This window comes from Passer montanus, unplaced genomic scaffold, assembly GCF_014805655.1.
Source record: "Passer montanus isolate IOZ18808 unplaced genomic scaffold, ASM1480565v1 scaffold140, whole genome shotgun sequence".
NCBI classification, from domain to species: domain Eukaryota; kingdom Metazoa; phylum Chordata; class Aves; order Passeriformes; family Passeridae; genus Passer; species Passer montanus.
The window spans coordinates 477,482-497,725 of record NW_024360942.1 but is presented as its reverse complement, the minus strand read 5'-3'; the positions used below and the strand labels follow the sequence as shown (position 1 = coordinate 497,725).

Here is a 20,244-nt window from a genome sequence, read left to right as displayed (position 1 = left end):
ACAGTGCATCTGCTGACCAACATAGAGGCCTCAGCCATCCCAAAACAATCCAGCTAACTGTTCCCTATAGTGAGATCGCCTTTTCTCCTTGAAGAATTTAACAATTTCTTCTACAAATTCAACATCTCTCTCTCACCTTATCCTTCTGCCAGGATCCAGTGACTCGGCTCCGCAGAGAACTCAGACGTCGCATCACCTTTGTGCCTTTCTCTGCTTTATCACTCTTCCCACTGTCCTCATTTCTGAAAGGAGACCAAAATACCTTAAAAAAGGGAAAATTCACTGACCAAACCCAGCTTAGGGAGATCACTGATGAAGTTCATTGAAGCATCACTTTAGGACCCCAAGTATGAGCTTTCCATCTCCTGGAGGATCTGGTTTGGCATCAGCCATGTCACTTATTAATGAGACACTTGCAAATAAGGAGCTGAACTTTCAAGCTATGTGTGCAGGTTTTGTTCAGTGCCACACTCCTGGCTGAGGCCCTGCAGATACCAGGGTCCTGCACACAGGATTAGCAGGGCAGTAGAGCTTAGATGAACAGGACTCAAAATGAGTCTGTTCTCAGAACACAAAGTGTGTGTCACCCACTGTCTCACTTACTCATTAGACAGGAACTCAAACCAAGTGAGGTTCTGCTGGGAAGAATCACTGCCTTCTTGCACACAAGCTCTCTGCTTCGCCCTGGGCAGGGAAAAGGCATCAGACACAGCAAAGAACACAAGAACAGAACTTCTGGGTCAGCTGAAACTCTTATTTTCTGCATGGGGCAGGAACATTTTTAGAGTTACAGAGGAGGTACATGAAATGCCCCTTTTCCTTGCAATTCTACCCTGGTTTCACTGGAATAAATCAGTGATTCTGGTACCCTGGGGATTTGCCCCTTAAGGGACCAAGGTGTGTCTTAGGCAGACCTGTGACCTCCCCACACATCCCTGTCTCAGACACACTTACCCATGGTAATGTTTCAGCTCCTGAAGTACCTTCTGAACAATTAACCTACCAAGGATGGGGCAAAAGAAAAGCAAGGCATTAGAAAATATCCTTGTACAGACATTCAGCACCCCACAAAGCCTGAGGTGCTGGTTTATGACCAACTGCTCAGCTGTGACCCAGCACAGAGTGGGATCTCCTTTGCTGTTGCATCCCCAGTAGCTCAGATACACTCAAAAATCTCCCTCATCTCAAACCAGCCAGGACTGACAATACCTACACTTGGTCTGGGGACACGTGGTCCTTCTCCAGCATCTCCAGAGCCGGGGGTTCAACACCTGGAACACAAAACGCTCTCAGCAGGGATCCTGGTTTGCCTTTGCAGAGCACCACCTTGCAATCTATGCAACTGGATCCTGTTAATTGTGCCGGGCTCCCACTCTGCCTTGATTGGTGAGGAAGAAATGCCAGGAGCAGTTAGGGAAGGAGATTCTGCTCTACATTTCTGTGAGGGAAGTGAAGGCTCATCACTTTTCTGTGTTACTCCTCCCCTCCCCAGTCTGTATGTTTGCTGCTTAGGGTCCTGCTTGCAGTAGGGGAGGAGCTGGTACCACCCCAGAGCCCTTCTCCATAACAGCCAGCCTCCCCTCCACCTCCCAGGCTCTGAAATCACCACATTTTTCTCTGGGGCAATCCTCACAGGTGGAACTTGAGTAGGGAGTGACCAAAGCACCGGCCACAGGGAGGTTATGTGGCAATGTGTCACTGGGGATGGGCATGTCTGAGCTGAGACTGTGCTGCTAGCCAGGGCCAGACTCAGAACTTTTGTATTTCAGGAGCTCCTGGGACCATGTGGAAGAGAAAGCAGAGGCTGTCCACACTTCCAGAAGCTACAGCTCTAGTTTTTATTTTCTTAATCACACCTTGAACCCATTTAATGGCATAAAGTCTATACTAACCTTCCACAGCTGGAAAAGAAGTGTTGAAACTGTGAGGTATCTGGGGGGAGGGAATAGTCTCACAGGCTGATGGGACAGACTTGGACCTCAGTCTCTTCCCGTTGCTGACACATTTCTGGAGAAGTAAAAAGTCACAGAAATCTTTTGTGCTTTCTGCACCCAGGGAATCTCCATCATGGCTGATTCCTCACCCTTTCCCTCTTGTTTTGCCAGTTATGATGCAGGACACCACTAGGCCCAGCTGTTTTTTCGCTCCAGGAAGGGTGGAGCAAGTGACACTCGTGCCTGAAACCTTCTTAGGCACTTCTCACTTTTACTGGACATGCAGCACTGTGATTCAATTGTCCTTTTAATATTAATTGAATATAAAGGTATTCCCCAGAGCAAAGCAGTGTGTAAGGGGTGTGTGTGTGTATGTGACACTGCTGTCTTCAACTACCTGACAGAGGCTTAGAGAGAAGATAGGGCCAGACTTTTCTTGTCCTGCAGTGACAGGACAAGAGGCAACAGGCACAAGGGAAGGGAAATTCCAGCTAAATATATGGGAAAAGAGGGCAGTACTACAGGCAGCTCCCAGGGCCTTTATCCCACAAGATGGGGCAGTTTATCTGAAAAAGCCCATCCTTGCTGAGATTCCTGCAGACCTCCTGGTTCCACGCTGGCACTGAAGGAGTCCAGCCTGCAGCTGACACCTGTATATGCTGCTTTTCTTCACCCTCAGCTTGCCTTGCTGACCCTGTGCCCAGCCCTCCACACTCACCACCTCCAAGCTGGGGCTGGCCACGAGGTCTGGGTGCAGTGGCTCTATCTCCACTTTGATCACTGTGCCACCCCGGCTGCTGCTCCAGGCTCCCCGTTCCCTTTTGGGCAGCTGAAGGGACGCGTGAGGCTGGAGGCAGGACTGGCTCCTCTTCTCCACATCGTCCTGCTCTGGGTCACTGCCCAGCTCTGTGACATCCAGGCTGAACCTAATCAGGGGGCAGAAAGAAGCCTCAGAGCAGACCTGAGTAGATCTGGCACACTGTGCCCAGCATGGCACAGCCCCTGCAATGTCCCTGGCTGGGTGGTCCTAACAACCTCATGCAGCTGGGACAAGGAGGCTCCCTGCAGCAGGCACGAGGGAATGGAAATGACAGGAAGTGTCAGCCTGGACACCAAGTCCTGAGCCTGTTCAAAACAGCTCCTCTGGCTGCCACCAGTGAGTCCCCAGCTCCCTGGTCACCCGGGATGTTTAGTGCTGAATGGCTCACACTGATCTCTTAGCAACCCCTGAGATTGTGCAGCCACCCTGGCAGCAGCCTGTTCCTGCCTTCCCCAGGGCTGCTGCCCTGTCAGCTGCCATCCAGGAAAGTCCCTCTGGGCATTTAGAAGTGGCAGATGATATTTATCCCATCGCCACTGTGGCATCATGCCATAAATCCTGCTCCCACCACAGCCCAGATTTGAAGACGGAAAAACATTTTTTTCTAGGAAATGAGGGGTGGACCAGCTCCCCCAGTGCCTCACAGTGTGCTGCACACCAAGTGCTGTTGCAGTGACAACACAGAAGCAAAATTATGGATAAAGCTCAGTGGAAAATCTTAGTCTCTGCATGGGTTCTGTCTGCAGATCACTGTCACTTCATTCCTGCTGCCACAAGCAGGCTTCAGGAAGCGTTTGCTTAGGGAGCAGTGGGGTGTATTCCCCTTCCCTGGCCTCCTGCTCACACGTGCTTCATCACCCAGCGAGGAGACAGAACGTGTCCCTGACACCAACAGCCACTCCGTGCCACCGTTACTCATGTGCCTGTTACAGCATAAACTGTGAATGATCCATGGCACATGGGACAACAATAGGTCTGAGAACCAAAGTCTGAGCTTGATAAAGGACTGCCAAGATTTCAGGCTGAGATAATTTTAGGGTACCGTATAAGGAGGAGAGATAAAAATAGTCCTTGCTGGCTTGCACCTAAATCCCAGTCAGCTGGGAGATCAATACATTTGTCAGCAGGGAAAGCATTCCTGGAGGAACCTGGAGCTCAAGGCATTCATGTGGCAGGAGCAGAGGATGGCAGGAATGCCAGGCCTGCCTCTGCTCCCAGCCAGGGCTCAGCATTGTGCTACAAACACAACCTCCTCTGCAGCCACGTGGAGGGCAGAGGGCTGGAGCACAGCACAGCACTTGCAGGCACAGGCCCCACCAAGCCAACTCACAGACAAGATGAGAAAGGATTTGACAGAGCTCTCTTAATCCCACCTTGATGAGAAAAATTCCCTTTGAGCCAGAGGATGGAGGTCATCAGGGCAACTGATGCTGTTCAAGATTCCCTCCAGACAGAAAAGAGAGATCCTCTTCTCAGCCCCAACCCCAGGAAAAGAGGGTCTTCCTACTTCCAAGGAGACATTAAAGCCTCTTGCTGCCCTAGCACTTCTTCCACATCCCACCCAACAGGAGCAGTGGGTGTCCAGCTGCTCTGGCAGATGCTGACAGGCAAGGGAGACCACCCAGCAGCATCTGGAGCTGCGGGCAGTGGGATGCTCAGCCTCCCACCTCCATTGAACTGTGTACATCAAATACCACTCACGGTCCCGCCGTACCTGCGCCTGCAGTCCACGGGTGACAGAGGGCTCTCCCAGCTGTGCCTCCGGGAGGTGGACATCGATCTCACCAGTGTGGGGAAGGAATCCTGGGCCTCTTGCAGGTCCAGCTCGTTGTCTGCCTCTGCAGGATGCTCAGAAGTGCTGGTGCCGTCATCTGGCATGGCTGCACGGGAGCACAGGTGGCCTTTGTTCAGAAAACGACAGTCGGCCTCGCCATAACGTACTGAGCAGGAAACGGGATTGGAAAAAGCAACATCCACAGACAGTTTGCTCAGAGCCCTTGGTCTGTCTTCCAATGAGTGAAGGGCAGACACAGTCTGGGATTCTTGTTCTGGCTGTGCTGCCGTGTCTGGTGCTGTTTTGGCAGACGGCACGCTCAGGAGTCCCAGATCTTTGTAATACTCCGTGCCGTGGAGAGCAGAGTCTGAGAGGAGATCCTCTGTGCTGCTGTGCAAGTCTGCTGCTGGCACATCCAGCTCTGTGGAAGACGAGTCTTCCTGCAAAGGCAGCACAAATCCTCTGAGAGCCTCACACCAGCCCTGCCAAGGGGACACCTCCCGTACAGAAACTGGGGTGCAGAGCAGAGCCAGACTTCCAATTGACTTTCTAATAGTCATCCTCCCCTGCTGTCCCTCACAGCAACATAACCTTGTATTCCTTGACAATCTGGATCAGTACCACTTTCCCCCATTCCTACTCCACCACAAACCCCTCTGGATGTGGTGCTGACCACCCTGTTTGCTGCCCCTGGCCTCTGCCTTGCACGGTGGTAGCAGCAGGAAAGAGGACACTTGCCTTCTCTTCAGCCATGCTGGTGCAGAAGGAATCATCCTCAGCAATCAGGGATGGGAGGAAGCTTTTGGGGGTGGGATACTCCAAGGCAGGGCTGTGGTGGTCAGTGAATTCCCGTAAGCACGGCTTGCAGTCGGACCCTGCAAGACAGAGAAGGTCTCAGCAGGTTAACCAGACATCTGGGAGGGATGGAAAACCTGCTGCACACCCACAGGTGACATCAGGCAGCACTGAAATGCTCCACGTGTCCTCTGCTCCTTCCCAGACAGGCAGTGCCAGGCAATCTCCACAGCAGCCTTGATCCTGTAGGAACCTGGTGTAGGGATTTCCTGCCAGCAGAAACCTCATCCCTCTACAGAAACATCATCCCTCCAGCATGTGCAAGGGGACAGACCAGGCTTGCACTGTCTCAGCCAGACCCTCGTAGGGTGTCCTATGCTGCAGAAGCTTTTTGCACAGTAAAAGAATTAAGCACATTTTGTCTGTTATTGACATTATGGACCTTTGAATCAGAAATCTAGGAATAAAAATACTGAGGGTGGTTTTATTTTCATCCATAACGAATAAAGGACACCTGGGTGTCTTTTTTCTAGGTGGTGGGTGGGTAATAAAGGATACTGGGAGGCAAATTGGTGGCTCCAGACAACCCTGAATATGCAGAGCAATACCAGAAGCACATAATTGTCCTGGTTCCAGATCACTCCTCTGGATTTTCCCCAGGCAGGAGTGTGAACCTGAGTGTCCGTATTCCATCAGATAACTCACTGAGAAACAAACCAAGGTCTGGATGTGTTTGTGGTAGAATAGATGGTCCAGCTGACTGAAGCACATTCCTGTGGAGCGAGACACACTGTAAACCTTAGCCACAATCCCTGAACCATTGCATTACTCATGGAGGCTTTTTATTCCTTCGAGACACACACAGCTGAGGCAAAGGGCTGAGGCAAAGGGAAAAAAGCCAGGCTGTTGGCTGAAGCATTGTGGTGGATCTCTGAAGATGCAGAGAGCAATACCAAGAGACTGTAAGCAGCCATGTCTATCCAGTGGGAAAAACCAGCAGGAAACTGCTAGAAACTCATCACACTCCAGGAAAATCAAGCATAAAAACATCAATGTAAGGAAGACATTGTTAAAAAACGCACTCTTGGAAAGCTTGCATCCTGCTGTGGATTATAAAGCTACACAATTCAGCCAGGAATTGCATGGTGCCAACTAAAAAAAGGCAGCAAACGTGAGGGAGAACTTGGAGGTTTGTTCCTTGGATCCTGCTGCACACTGCAGATGCCAGATTTTCTGTTTTAAGGAGCATTTGGTGTGTTCAAACGTGTGTGATGGTTTCAAGTGAAGGACTATAAATAATATAGAAAGAAAACACTTCTGAAGGCACTCTTTTGATTAAGGGGTTTCTAGCTACAAGACCAGGGAAAATTTGAAACAGGCTTTCTAGCAAGGCTGTAAAATTTACTTCACATGATATTTTTAATGAATAGACCAATTCTTGCCCAGGATGTCCCTGAGCTGCATCTGCAACTGACAGAGATTTAGTGAGCTATTAAAGATCACCTTCTGCTTTCCTCAGTGCACCTGGATTCAGCTTGCAGTCTAAAATCAGCATTTTGAAGTGAATACACCCTTGAACCAGCACAGATTTTGGCATGAACTTGTAGCAAACAGCGGCCAAAGCTCTTGGCGGGCAATGAAAACCACTGAAGCCCCCCAAACAGGCTGGGATGATGGCTAAGGTGGAATGGATCCATGGGGAGCAACCAGGAGGTGGGGAGCATCCCAGGGAGGCCAGGACAGATGGTGCTTCCCCTCATACAAATCCAAAGAAGGAAGAAAAAGGAGATTCCCCGCTCTCGCCATCCCTTCAGCAGTGAACTACCCACAGGGAGAGCAGCAAAGCCCTGGGAGGCAGCAGGAGCTGACAAGGGCTGTGGCCTGACAGAGGCCAGAGCCCTGGACTGAAGGTTTAACTAAAACAAGGAGTTTTTTCCTCCCAAGCAGTGTCCAGCCATCCCGCCAAGGCTACTCTGGGCCTGCCCCAAGCTCCATGCAGCCCTAAAGTGGATCCCTGGAACAGAGTCAGCTCCTCGGAGGCCTGGAAAATATTCCCTGAGCTCTGCCTGTGCCATGCAGGGCTCAGGATTTGGCCAAGGCATAGGCTGCAGTCAACAGACCCGGTCCAGACCCACCAAAGGACTTAAATCCTCCTCGGAGGCTTCAGACACTCGGTTCAACACGCGATAAATCAGAGGCGCCGCGAGCGCGGGGTCGGGGCAGCGGCGCGCGGGCGGCTGCCGTGGGGACACCATTTTAGGCAATGTGTGAGCACCAGCCACGGCGCTGCCGGGCTCCCTCTTCAGAGGCTGGGCTGGCACCCTGCATGGAGCAGGCGCTTGGGCAAGGGGGTGATGGAGGAGCTCATGGGGGAAAATGCCTTCAGGCATCGCGTTGTGGGATGGTGGGCGAGGAAGTTTGAGCATGGAGCGTACACAGGAAGGAGGCAGGTCTGGGGGGCTGTGAACATCCCCATATCAATGATCAAGGTGGTCACCAATGTGTCAGCAAGTGTGGCAAACTCTGCAGCGCCTTGAGTCTCCCGTATTCTGCCCTCGAGCCTGTCTGGAAGGATCCAGGCTCCAGCATGGTGGCAAGGGGACAGGGAATCTTGGCCCCCCAGGCTTTGGCAGACAGCAGCAGTCACCTTTCCTCAGCTGAAGCTGGAGATGGGATAACAAAATGACACTTTCAAGAACAAATGCTGTTTGCTTTAGGAGAACATTAAGCAGATTAGGTATTGCAGTTGCTTAATTCGTCTCTGGCTGGAAACCATAAAAGGTTATTGCTGCAGGGAGCAGCCTCCTCAGAGGAATTCCCAGGGCAGAGCTGGAGAGGAAGCTTCACTTGCTGGGCTGGGATGGTTCCTGCACTTTGCCAGAGCTTCCCACGGGTGAAACATGATGACTCTGGGCTGCTGTGTGGGGAGGAAGGAAGCCGTGACAGGCATCCACGGCATGTGACAGTCTGGGATGGTCTCAGGGGGTTTGATGCTGTGGGGACAGCAGGATCAGCTGGCTGAGTTGCTCTGGCTCAAGGAAGAAGGCTTCATGCTGTTCTAAGCGTGCCCAAGGCCAGTGGGATCCCAACAGAGATTTTCATAATTCCAATTCAGACCTCTGGTCAAACCCTCCCTCCTGTAGCTGGCTGTGCTGATTTCCCTCGGGCAGGCTGGTCGCTGGAGCTGCACCCACAAGTGTCACAGCAGGTGACAGCACCAGGGCAGCCAGCCCTGGAACAAGCCCTGCCAGCAGTGTCCCATCCTCACCTGCCTGTGCCTTGGCTTGGTGCAGGATGCTGCATGTCCCCGAGTGACCCTGGAGCCAGGCTGGCGCTGGGAGGAGACACGTTGGAGGAAAACATGGATGTGAGCTCTGGCTACACCAGTCACATCCTCCAACATCAAACACTGTCTGCATTCCCACTGGGGAAAGACCACACCAAACGCGGCAGGACAAAGGCACTGGGCAGTTCTGCTCCATGAAACAGTCTTGGGAGGAAGGAAAGACAAGAACAACTGGGCATTTCCCAGCAGTCAGGGATAGAGATTGTTGGGAAACCATGGAGAGCATCACAGACATGAAATAAAAATTATTCCATCTTCCCTGACCCACCTCTGCCCTCCTGGCCCTGCACCAGCTTCCCTTCACATATCTTATTGCAGGGTGTGCAGAGCTAAAGGGAGAAACCTCTGGAAAGCAAGAGCTGAACTCCCTGTGCCAAGATGGGCTGAAGTGCAGTCCCTTGCCTGGTGTGGGCCCCTCCTGGCCAGCCCTGGCAGCAGTGGGGATTGGCTCTGGGCAGGAGCAGGGGAAGATAAGCTGTCCCACACTGTAACACACTGTACAGAGCCACTGCCTTATCACCACACTGCTGGGGCCAGGCTCTTGGGCATGGAGGGCAGAGGAGCAGGGAGCTGGGACTGTTCCCTGCTGTCTCTCAGCTGAAGGGTCTCAGCAGGGCTGAGGGGGTTTGTAGCCTCTCTGATTCCCTCCAGGTCACTGTGCACGTTCTTGCAGCAGCTCCAGGGGGTACTGAGGCCCACATGGACCAGCGAGTGCCACACTACAGAATATCAGTGTGGGAGAGGGGCTGAGTGAGACCCGAGCATTTTGTGCCCAAGCACAAGCCCCAACAGGACAAAGTGCTCTGCAAGCACCTGCTGAAGGGAGCTGGCTGTACCCAGGCCCTCTGCAAAGCAGTCAGTGCTTGGGAGCACCATGAGGCTGCTTCATTTGTTAGTGAAATCAGCCCAGCTGAGTGTTGCCAGCCAGCCCATAACCCCCCCAGCAGGCATGGCTGGAGTGGGGTGCCCAGCGGGGGCTTGGGGCTCACCACACATCAGAGCCTGCAGAGCCCCCTGTGTCCTGCTCTGAATTAACCTTCCCCCAGCTGTTCAGTTTGGATCTTGGTCTCCTACACATCCACACCAGAAGAGAACTGGGAGTGGGTGGGGAATAATGAACAGAAAGAGGAGCAGGAGCTCTGATGCTGCAGGTAAAGGTACCCAAAAGCATCAGCGTGAAGGCAGTGTTTGCTCATAAGGACACAAGTGTCTGGCTCCTCCAGGACTGCAAATGTCCTGCTTCCTGGGGCTCTCACCTCCCTCTTTCCAAGTCCCAGCACCACATGCAGAAATGAGGCCAGTTGACACCAGTTGCTGCCATTTCCCACCCCTGCTGCTGGACACAGTAAGCCCAGCCAGGGCCACCCAAACCGCCAGGGCTCTGGACATGGGGGTTCTGCTCATCAGCCCTCACTGAAAAACTGAAGAAATCTTTTCCCCCACATCTGCTCAGACACCAAACTCCGGCCAGGCAGCATGCAGAGACAGCTGTCTGCAAGCACCGGGACATCCAGCTCACTGCCAGCCACGAAACAAACTTATTACAAAACCAAAAGGCTGATATTTAACCCATTACCCAGCTCCTGGAGGCAACTATGTGCCTTGAAAAGAAGATTAAATGCAAGGAAAAGGCAGTGTCCCGTGCAGGGAGGAGCAGGGGGCACCTCAAAACAAGCTCTGCCCGGGCCCCCGGGGTTCTTTGGTACCTGCTCAGTCCAGGACAAGCTGTCCCTGCCACAGCCCAGCTCCCACCACACGCTCAGCGCCCTGTCCCCACAGGCCATTACCTCGCTTAAAGGACCATCTCTTCTTCCAGCGCTTGGAAAACGATGGCCAGGAGTGGTTGAGCAGTGAGTCTGACATTTGGGAGCCCCGTGCAAGGTAGAGCCCCGAGCAGGAGACGCCGGCAGGGAGCACGGCAGAGCTCAGCGCGCTCTCAGGCAGCGCTGCAGGCTGCAGCCCAGGGGCTGCCAAGGGGGGAGTGGAGAAGCCAAGTGTTTTGTCAGAAGTATCAGCTGATGGAGGCTGTAGCCAGAGAGACATTCCTGGTCCCTGGCATTCCCACCTGTGTGGCAGGTCAGTGACTTCCTACAGCTGGGCCTGGGGATTAGTGGCCTTGGAGCACACACAGCCCCTGAGCGCTGCTCCAGGCTTGCAGACAGAAACAGAAAACAAGCTGTTAACACACCACAGCCCCTCTGCCAAAACCTGCCTGCTCCATTCATGGCTGTGAGCGTGACAGACACTTTGTGAGCACTTTCAGGCACTTCTCACCTGGCAAAGAGTCACCTTCACCTTCAGTGACAGGTCAGAGTTGATACTGACAAGGCTTGGTGTCTTTACAAGACATTTATGAAGGCTCATTATTTATACTTTTTCTCATTTTCAGGTGCTGTGGCAGACCCTCTACAAGGGACTGCAAGAGACCCTGTCCATCTGCAACATCAGCATCGTCCTGCATCTCACAGCAAGTCCCAGTCCCCTGGCAAGGGCATTTCTCCAAGCCCTCCTCAGCTCTCCCACACAGGGAGAAAGGTGGGAGCAATCTCAGACTGCCCCAAGAGACCCAACTTCCTACCCTCCAAGCCCACTGCTCCCAGCTGGCACCAGTCCCACATCCCAGTCTCCAAACTTCGCTCCCAAGCTCTCAATTAGGCTGAAGAAGCCAGGTTTTACCCCAGTGCAGCTGCTGGGCTCTGGGGCCAGGCCAAAACTCCTCCCTGCTGTTCAGCTGATGCCTGTGGCGTCACTGAGCAGAGCCCAGCCAGTTTGGGAATGACCACAGGCACCTCCACAGCTTGAAGCCCAGGTTGGGCTGGTGATGCACAAAAGCAGGTGTCAAAAAGCATTTTTCTTGCTTGGCCACAAACCCCAAAGTGTCACCTGCCCAGTACAGCCCTGTCTCCATCCCCTCTGCTGCCACCCCCCTGATAATACTGGGGGCCAGCCCTGGAATCGGCAGTCCAGAGTGGAATTTGGGGATCCTGGGCATGGACCCCTCTTGTGCACAGCTCAAACCCAGCTGTGGGCAGTGCCAGGGTGTCTTTGCAAGCATTCAGCTGTGGCACAGCAGCAGCAAGAGCCAAGAGCAGCACCCAAAGGGTGCCCAGCCAGCCCAGCACTGCCCCAGAGCCCACCATGATGGCACCTGGGGGTTAAATCCTGGCCTCATCTCCTCTTCACTCACAGCAGAGCAAAACCCTGTGTAGGCTGAGCCTCCCCAGCCCATGTTTGCACTGAAGCTCGTGCAGGAGGGAGCCTGCACCAACCCAGCACTGGGACTTTTGGCTTCAAGACAAGCTGCTTCCTCACAAGGCCTTGAGGAAGGTGAGTGACACCGCCGCTGTTGTGGGACGGAGCTTGTGCAGAGAGCCACTTACCCTGAGGGCTGGAGGCATCTCTGTGGCAGGTTCCTCGTGCACAATCCTCACATCTGACAGCTGTGGCTTCTTCTCCAGCTGCTGGAGCAGAGCGAGAAGCGGAGCCTCACGGGGGAAGCAGCGGCCATGAGGGCGGTTTGCTCGCGGGGGCCGCTGGCTCAGCCCTCTCACCGCTTCCCCTTTCCGAGAGCACAAACAAACCCACCTCTGCCATGCTGCAGCTCCCACCGCCGCGCCCCAGTGCCGCTCGCTCCCACCCTCGCTGGGCTCTGGGCTCTGCAAGGGTCCAGCAAAGCCACCAGGAGGGCTGTGGACCCTGCGGCAGCCGGTGCAGGGGCCCGGGCAGCCCTGAAGTCACGATGGCTGCAGGGAGCAGCTACTGAGGCAATAGCTTCCTGTTCCCTTCGGGGAAAAACCGCTGTGTGTGCCCTGAGAACCCCGCACACCCAGCCCAGCCCAGCCCAGCCCAGCCCAGGCCGTGGGCTCCTTGCACCATGGCTCATTAGCCTCTTACATATGGCTCCTCTTAACGAGTCCCTGGTCTTTGCTCCAATGCTTTGACCTTGTGGAGCAACAGGGACCACAAAGCCCAGCAGGTCTCTCTTACACAGAGTGAAGTGATAGCACAGCACAGAAATGCCTGTACTGACCATATTCACCTGTACAGGAGAGAGACAAAGGCTTCAGCTCCAAGGCAGTGCCCCTGCCCTGCTCTTGGCCAGCAGACAGAGCCCTGGCATGTCCAGGCTCGGGTTTGTTGGCACAGCCATCCCCTCCTTCCCTACAAGCCCCGTGGGCTGAGGCACACACGCTCCTCATCCCAGAGCCCCGAGCACTCATCAGCCCCAGCCAAACCCTAATCAGAACAAGAACCACTCACACTCCAATTACTCAGAGACCGCAGCTTTGGCAGCATTTAGAATAGCAATTACCCTGTGCTCCAGGAAACCACAAGAGCAAAGAGGAATTAAGGTTTAATTTCTCTGAAGTCCACAAGAGCTCGATGAGCATCAGAGATCAGGGCAGCTCCTAAACACCACCAGGCAGCTGCTCTGGCTGATGGGATGGTGAGTTGTCCTTGGCTCAAACAAGGACGAGCTCTTTCCCTCCTGCCACGTGTCTGACACAGCTTGGGGGGTGCTGAAGCTGAGCTGTGCAGGCAGCCTGGAAGAGTGACAAGGGATAATGGCACGAACACCGTCCGAACCTCAGCAGCCTCCCCACAGCATCCCAGAGAACCCAGTGGGAAGCAAATCTCCTGGGACAGCAAGTTCAAGTCTTGTGGCTTTGTTTATTTTTGCATTTTAGGATCCCCAGAGAACAAGCCTGTGCCAGAAGAAACAACTCCGAAACATCTTAAAATACCAGTTTGTTTATGATCATTCTCACAGTGAGAGAATTCTGGATAGGCTTAGGGAAGAAATGGCACTGGTGGGGCCTTGAGTGCTGTGTCCAGTTCTGGGCCTCTCACTGGAGACACGGAGGGGCTGGAGGGTGTCCAGAGAAGGGAATGGAGCTGGGGAAGGGGCTGGAGAGTCACTCCTGTGAGGGAGCTGGGAAAGGGGCTCAGAAAAAGAGGCTCGGGGGGATCTTCAGGCTCTGCCCAACTCCCTGACAGGAGGGGCAGCCCTCACCTCGCTGGTGCAGCCCATCAGGAGGGAAATCCTGGCTCTGGTGAAACAAAACCAGGCTGAAGTTAGAAACACCTCCAGAGGGGCCTGGGCAGGACAGGAGGCTGCTGGTGCACACCCGGTTACAGCAGCTCCACCACAGGACACGGGTGGGGCTGATCCTCTGCCTTTGATGTTTTTAAAACCGGCAGTGAGGAGTCTGTCCCCTCCCAGGAGAGAACACCTCCTCCATGCCCAGAAAAGAACAAATTACATCGCAGAGCCACAGCTCTCCATGCTCCAGAAGGAATCCTGGCACCAAAGATTGCCCGATGGCATCAGTGGCATCACCCAGAGCCCCGAGGTGAGGACAGGAATCACCTGAGCCATCAGGCAGAGGAGTTCCACTGGCTTCACACTACAAACCTACAGTTGGTTGAGCTGTGGGTTTTGGTTGTTTCCTTAACACCATTTATTTTGCAACTTATTCCAAGGTGCGAATTTACTGCTTTCTCCACGGCAAAGCAGCCTTCAGTGCTGCACAGACAGCAGACACAAAAGGAACAGTTATTCTTGGATAATTTATTCAGAATTTTAATATAAACAGTTAATTGTTCAATATTCCGACACACAGCAAGGATTTTTTTACTATTCAAAGATTTTCTGTACATGTCACTGCTTGGCTCTTAGATATGAAAACATTGAAAAAATAAATCAAGGGGGAAGGTTTTTCTCTTTTTTCTTCCTTTTTAAAAAAAATCATGGCACATTTGATCCTTTATTTCAAACAAGAGGTATCTGCAGTACTATTTGTATCTGGAACCTTAGATGCACAGAGGGAAAGGTGGGAGCAGCAAGAATGAACTGGGAAAAAAAATAAAAAACCCAAGACTTCACAGAACATCACCTAACATGTAACTGAAACTATCTGTAGTTTATTTAAGTGAAGCAGACAGCATTTGCTTTGGGCTGTGTTGGATGAAGCTGATGTCCAGTTCCCCCTTCCATGAGAGTCCTCAAATACAAACCAGTTTTGATACTCCAAGAATAAAATAATTCCCCTAACTAAAGCAAAAGGTAATGCTTTTCTTGCTCAAGTAACACTCTACCTCTGCAGATTTAGAAGTGGCCTTTCTAAAATTCTCCATCAGTTTTCATGGGACTCGGTTATGGGAAAAGACTTGGAAGTGGGGATGGTGGAAGCGTTGGAATGCTGCTGGGAGAGTCTGGATTTACAGAGCTTTGGTGTGGAGTCCAGCTCAGAGCTCTCAGGTAAAGAGCCCTCAGCTCAAGATTTACTGGTGCTGCTGGGACTGAGCAGGGGCTGGGGCTCAGCTAAGCAAGAGCCCACATTTAACTTCCACTGATGGCTCCTCTTTAGCTGCCCGGACTATTCCAGGTCCTCCCAGCCACCAGACCCTGTTCCCAAGGGATCCTTCTGGGCTGGAAAAGGAGACTATTTAACACCACCAGTTGCAGCACTGGAGTGGGAACAAAACCACTACCAGGAACAGAATTTCTGGCTGATTGCAAATCTCTTGGCAAAAAAGTAACAACACCATAGGAGTTAATACTAACTTTATTATACAATATTTAAAAAGTCATTTCTCTACCTGTCCCCTTACAGCTTGCATTGTGCTGCAGTGAATTTGCCCAAACTGCAAGAATAAGTGCTTCCTTCTGAGAAGGACAAGCAAATTCATTTTAAAACGAAATACACATTTAATGACAGCAGATTTGCTAAAAATGGTTAACTTTAGAGTTGCTTTTCAACAGTCAGGTTCCTCCAAAAGTCAGTTGGATGACTGGCTTCACTCTTGTGATGCTCCTAACAAGGCTGAACACGTCAAGGCTTTACACTGACACTCACGGACAGAATCCAAGCAGAAGGAACACAGAGCCAAGCAGAAGGTAATAAAAAGGCCAAATTCCATTAAGTTCATACAAATACCAAACTAATCTTACATTGAATTTCACAAAGTAACTATTTCTTGATTCCAACCCGTTCAGCAGTTCCTTTCCCTGGACCACAGGACACTCCGAGGGCGGCAGCTCCTTGGGCAGGGCCGGGGCTCCTGCGAGCCCCCGGCTCCAAGAGGATCACAGGGTTCATCTGCAGTTCTGAGCTCCCTCCAGGCTCTGAGCCCATCCCACACGGATCACGGGAGCACCTGGCACAGCCTTGACAGTAAGGTTTTATGGCACAAAGATATTTCACGTTCTGGCTTGTAAAACAAGGTTCCAGTCTTGGTAGCAGGAAGGGCCCGAGACACCTCAGGGTCCATCTTCGTGTCACAGTGGCTTTGAGAGGGAACTCGACTGCCTCCCTCCCTCCCTCCTCTAAAGCAGAGGCTCAGCACCCTTCTCACTCCTGTCATTTCCTATTTGCCTTCAGCACAGTCAGCTCAGTAACACAAGAAGCGACTTTTGAGATTTTTTTTTCCAAAGAGATACCAACACTATAACCAACAGACTAGGATTAAGCAAAGTGTCCCATCGCTATAATACAAATTTAGGAGGAAAGAGATAAACTACCCATAAGTTAAGAGTACCCTTTAGCAACCTAAAAGCAGCCTCTTCATACCCACACAGCTGCTTTACCATCATTGCTGCAGCGTGGTCTAGTTCCCATCACCTTTCCCAACCCAGTGCTGGCACAGAGTTTATGTCTGAGCTCTTCTATTTTACAACACAATAGAGTATTTACAAGCAGCCAAGACAGACACGTTCCTAACCCAGCAGCCAAGCTTTGCAGTGCTGTGCTGGCCTGCCAGAGAAGTTCCAGATTGGCAAGAGCCGTTCAGGAAGTGGCAATTGAGTTTAATGTGGAAACCTTTCTGAGAAACCTCTCCAGCCTCACACTTCAGACATTTTCTCAGTGAAAGCTCAGCAGAGCTCAACTTCTTGCTCCTCCTGATTCACCAGAGTGAATTTCTGGCTACATGATGGTGCCAGACTGTGCCCAGGAGGCTCCAGCTGCTCCTGGATGGGCTGAGGGGTCTGTCCTGCTGCCCCGTGCTGCGAGCGGGGCATTCTCTGCCCAAAAAGGGCAGGAGCCAACCCTCCAGCAAATATTAATGCAAGGAAAGAAAGAGCTTCCCACTGCTGGCTGCCCTCCTCCAGCCATCTGACCTGCTCTCCTGCACCAGTGTTTGGTTCCTCCTAAGCAGCAGCAGCAGGAGCAGCAAGTGTGGTGCTTCCACTGCAGCTGGGCCGTTCTGCCCCGTAAGGATGTGGCCGGAGCAAAGAGCAGCAGCTCCCCAAGGCAGGGTGAGCACAGCAGCCCTGCCCGGGCTGGGGTCCCTGGCAGCACCCCAGAGGTTCCAAGAGCACTTGAGTCTCCACTTGCAGGAATTCTCTGAGCAGGAATCAGCGAGATCCGAGTGAGGCATCTGGGCATCCCTGGGGCGAGGATCTTCCAGCAGCAGAGACCAAGTGTCGGCTGTGAGCCAAGGAAGGATTTTCTAGCAGTGAGAGCTGGGCTTTGCGGGTGATGTTCATTTATTCTTCCTAATTCTACAGCTGAATGTGATCTGTAACAGCCACGAGCAGCAACCACTAGTGTTATTTGTTGTACAGAGGAGAAACACAATACCCTCCCCACTGGTACCACACGCCTTCCCTCCCCCTGGGCACAAGGTAGGAAGGATGAGCAACCTTCACACAGTGCTGGGTACAAACAACTGCTCTGTTTGGTGCAGGGTGAAGGTGACACTGAGCCATGGGAGGGGACTGCCTGTCCATGGAGCAGCACACACTCCCTGGCTCAGCCATCCGAGTGTTCAAACCATGTGTACTCACAGGGCCAACCAGTATCAACCACGGGGAAAAGCCAGACCCAATACAAGGTTCCAATGTTCCTTCAGGTAAAAGTTCTTCTATTCCCACAGCTATGATCACTGCCCTTGGAAATGGTATCAAAGCAAGGGTGTGCTGGAAAGGTTTGTTTCAGGAGGTCACTGGCAGGACTTTGGGTCACCTGTGCACAGTGAGAAGAGCAGTGACCAAACCACCCCAATGCAACCCCAACAGCAAGGGCTGGTCCCAGTCCCTGCTCCACGCTGGCACATGCTGATCCAGGAGGAAGCAGCCTGCTCCTTTTAAGTCATGAGTTCACTAAAGTCCAAACATTTAAATGGATCTTTTGTTCTATTTTTTTTTTTTTTAATCACAGCAGAACTAAGGGATGAGATCAGATCCAAATTTGTAAATGGGTTCATTGGCCACAACTGTTCAGATTAGGGATCAACAGTGATGGGCCATTCTCCTTCCCATTCCCTTCATGAATGGTCCCTGGTATTGGAATCAGCTGATACTGATTTTCCCTGATCCACAATAGGTCCAGACCAGAATATTTAAACAGGTTTAGAGGTGTGTAGTATTAAAAAACATCCTTAAGAAACACTGAGGTAGACTGCACCAGAACAGGACAAAAATAATCCCACCACATCCACCTGCCAAGATTTTGTGGATACAAATTTACATGTTCCGTGTGTTTAAGAAAACTAATTGTTTGTTGCTTTTTTTTTACAGTGTTTTATATATTAAAATAAATAAAAAATTCTAATAAGAAAAACTTCTCTTCCTTAGAAAAGTGTGAGAATATGTCTTCTTTCCTGCAGTGTACTATAGAGCTGCTAAACAGTTACAACTTTGTAAAGCAGAAGAAATGTAAACGAGGCCTTTTGAAATCCAAAGGTTCTCACCCATGTCTGGACTGTGTTTTCCACCCAAATTTGTGGAGCAACCTGTACCCTCCACCTGGGCCAAACCCATCAGCCTCCAGCAGCAAAGGGCCCAACAGCTCCTGGTGCTGCCCAGAGTCTGTTGTCCCTCCTTTCATGATCTGAAGTGCTGTGTTGGCCAGAAGCAGCTGGGGGCAGAGGTTCCCAGCACCAGCTGCATCCCCGGGTGTGGGCTCAGAGAGCTCCTCCCTACAGACTGCAGCCCCTGTGCCTCGCTCACAGCAGCAGCACTGCCCGGGCTGGAGGCACAGCCCAGCCCAGGGTTCTGCCCTCCCCAGCCAGGGCACCTCGCTTTGTCCTGGCAGAGAGCACAAAACACATCTTGGGCTTCTCCAGGAGGAGAAGTGAAGGACTGAGCATCTCTCCCTGCTGTTCAAGCACCTCCTGCACGCCACGGGCCTGTGACATCCATCATCTTCCTTCCCTGCTCCCACCAGCTCCGTGCTACCAGCCCTGGTTGAGTTTCACCATTTTTCTTCAACACCAGCTCTGTCTTTGCAAACTGCAGCACGACAAAGCACAGTCCTGACGGCGAGCGCTGACATCCCGGGAGCTCTGCAGTGGGAATCTTGAGGAACACAAGCTGGAGGCCTGGGAGCAGCAGAGAGGCAGCAAACCACGGTCACCTCCGGCGTGCAGAGCCCAGAGCTTTGTGCTTCTCCCCTTCAGTGTCCCTTCCTCAGCTCCAGCTCGTGCTCGTCCTCTCTCGCCGGCTGCATCTGCGGCAAAGGCAAAGCGAGGGACACGGGGGCAGAGGAGGAGCAGGACTTGAGGCCAGGATGTTCTGTGTCCTTCAGCTCCCAACACCCACCATGGGGCTTCGACTGGAGCCAGCTGACTGTGTCGTATAAATCATGAAACTATTACAAAGCCTTGTCAAGTATGAACTGAACATGTGCTTCATAGCTCCTGCAAGGCTAAAATTAGTTCATTCTGAAATCTTTGGACCACTTTAAGACCAAACAATCCCCCAAAACTCTCCCCGCCCCAAAAGGATCATAAACAGTCAATAATTTATATGAAGTTAAAATTTAAACTAAAGACATCTTTAAATATGTTACAACAAACAATATATATACTCAATGCTGTAAGGACAGAAAACTCCGTGTCTCAGGTCAGGGGACTCCTACTTCGTTTGGTCTTGAAAGTACCCACAAATCTCAGAGTTCTGCTCATTTAGCTCCCAGCACGTTTTCCTCATTTGTTAATGAGAGAAAACCTGCTCTCAAGAGTCCTCAGTATAAAAATAATCTGTTTAGGATTCAGTCCCTCCAGGGAAATGGGGAAAAAAGATAAGTACACACTTCCAAGAAGAGGAAAGCTCCTGTGAGAACAGAGAATCATAGAGTATGCTGAGTTGGAAAGGACCCACCAGGATCACCTAATCCAACTCCTGGCCCTGTGCAGGACACCCCGAGAATCCCACCATGTGCCTGAAAGCGCTGTAAGTTGTGCACAAAACCAGAAGTGTCTCTTTTGCCATAGGGTACACCCCACATGTTGATACTGCACACACGCACACACACGCCCACGCACGCACCCCGGGGTTTCACCCCTTGAAAACAAAGTATGAAAGCAGCAGCTATTGGTCAATCTGAGGATCTGACTGATGTGCTGAATCCTTCAGCTGTAGTGGAGAGGCTGCCTGAAAGCCTGGAATTCTACTGGAAATCTCTTGTTCCGCGTTGCTGGGCTGGAGCTCAGGCAGCAGAGAACTTCACGTCTTCTGCTGGCAAACGCGGATGCTTCTCCTTCAGTTGAACTCACACGGTCGCTTCCTGTTGTGAAACCATGGTTACAGAAGGGACAGCAGCCATGGAAACCTCTTCCATTTATGTTC

General features: G+C 52.0%; 1 protein-coding gene across 3 annotated transcripts in view; it reads right to left on the bottom strand.

Moving 5' to 3' along the window:
* The window catches only part of ARHGEF18 (Rho/Rac guanine nucleotide exchange factor 18), a 51,114-nt gene extending 38,710 nt beyond the window's left edge, over positions 1 to 12,404 (bottom strand). The window contains exons 1-10 of one of the 3 annotated variants that reach the window (XM_039700354.1): positions 12,255 to 12,404; positions 12,050 to 12,130; positions 5,267 to 5,403; positions 4,469 to 4,968; positions 2,653 to 2,860; positions 1,893 to 2,007; positions 1,214 to 1,271; positions 955 to 999; positions 604 to 684; positions 137 to 242 (exon numbers count right to left, since the gene is read on the bottom strand). In XM_039700354.1, coding sequence (XP_039556288.1) covers positions 137 to 242; positions 604 to 684; positions 955 to 999; positions 1,214 to 1,271; positions 1,893 to 2,007; positions 2,653 to 2,860; positions 4,469 to 4,968; positions 5,267 to 5,281 — 1,128 coding nt within the window. In that variant the 5' untranslated portion in view covers positions 5,282 to 5,403; positions 12,050 to 12,130; positions 12,255 to 12,404. Of the gene's footprint in view, positions 1 to 136; positions 243 to 603; positions 685 to 954; positions 1,000 to 1,213; positions 1,272 to 1,892; positions 2,008 to 2,652; positions 2,861 to 4,468; positions 4,969 to 5,266; positions 5,404 to 10,456; positions 10,581 to 12,049; positions 12,131 to 12,254 lie in introns of those variants that run through there. The other 2 variants (XM_039700355.1, XM_039700353.1) reach the window with 2 other exon arrangements.
* Positions 12,405 to 20,244: the final 7,840 nt, after the last annotated feature.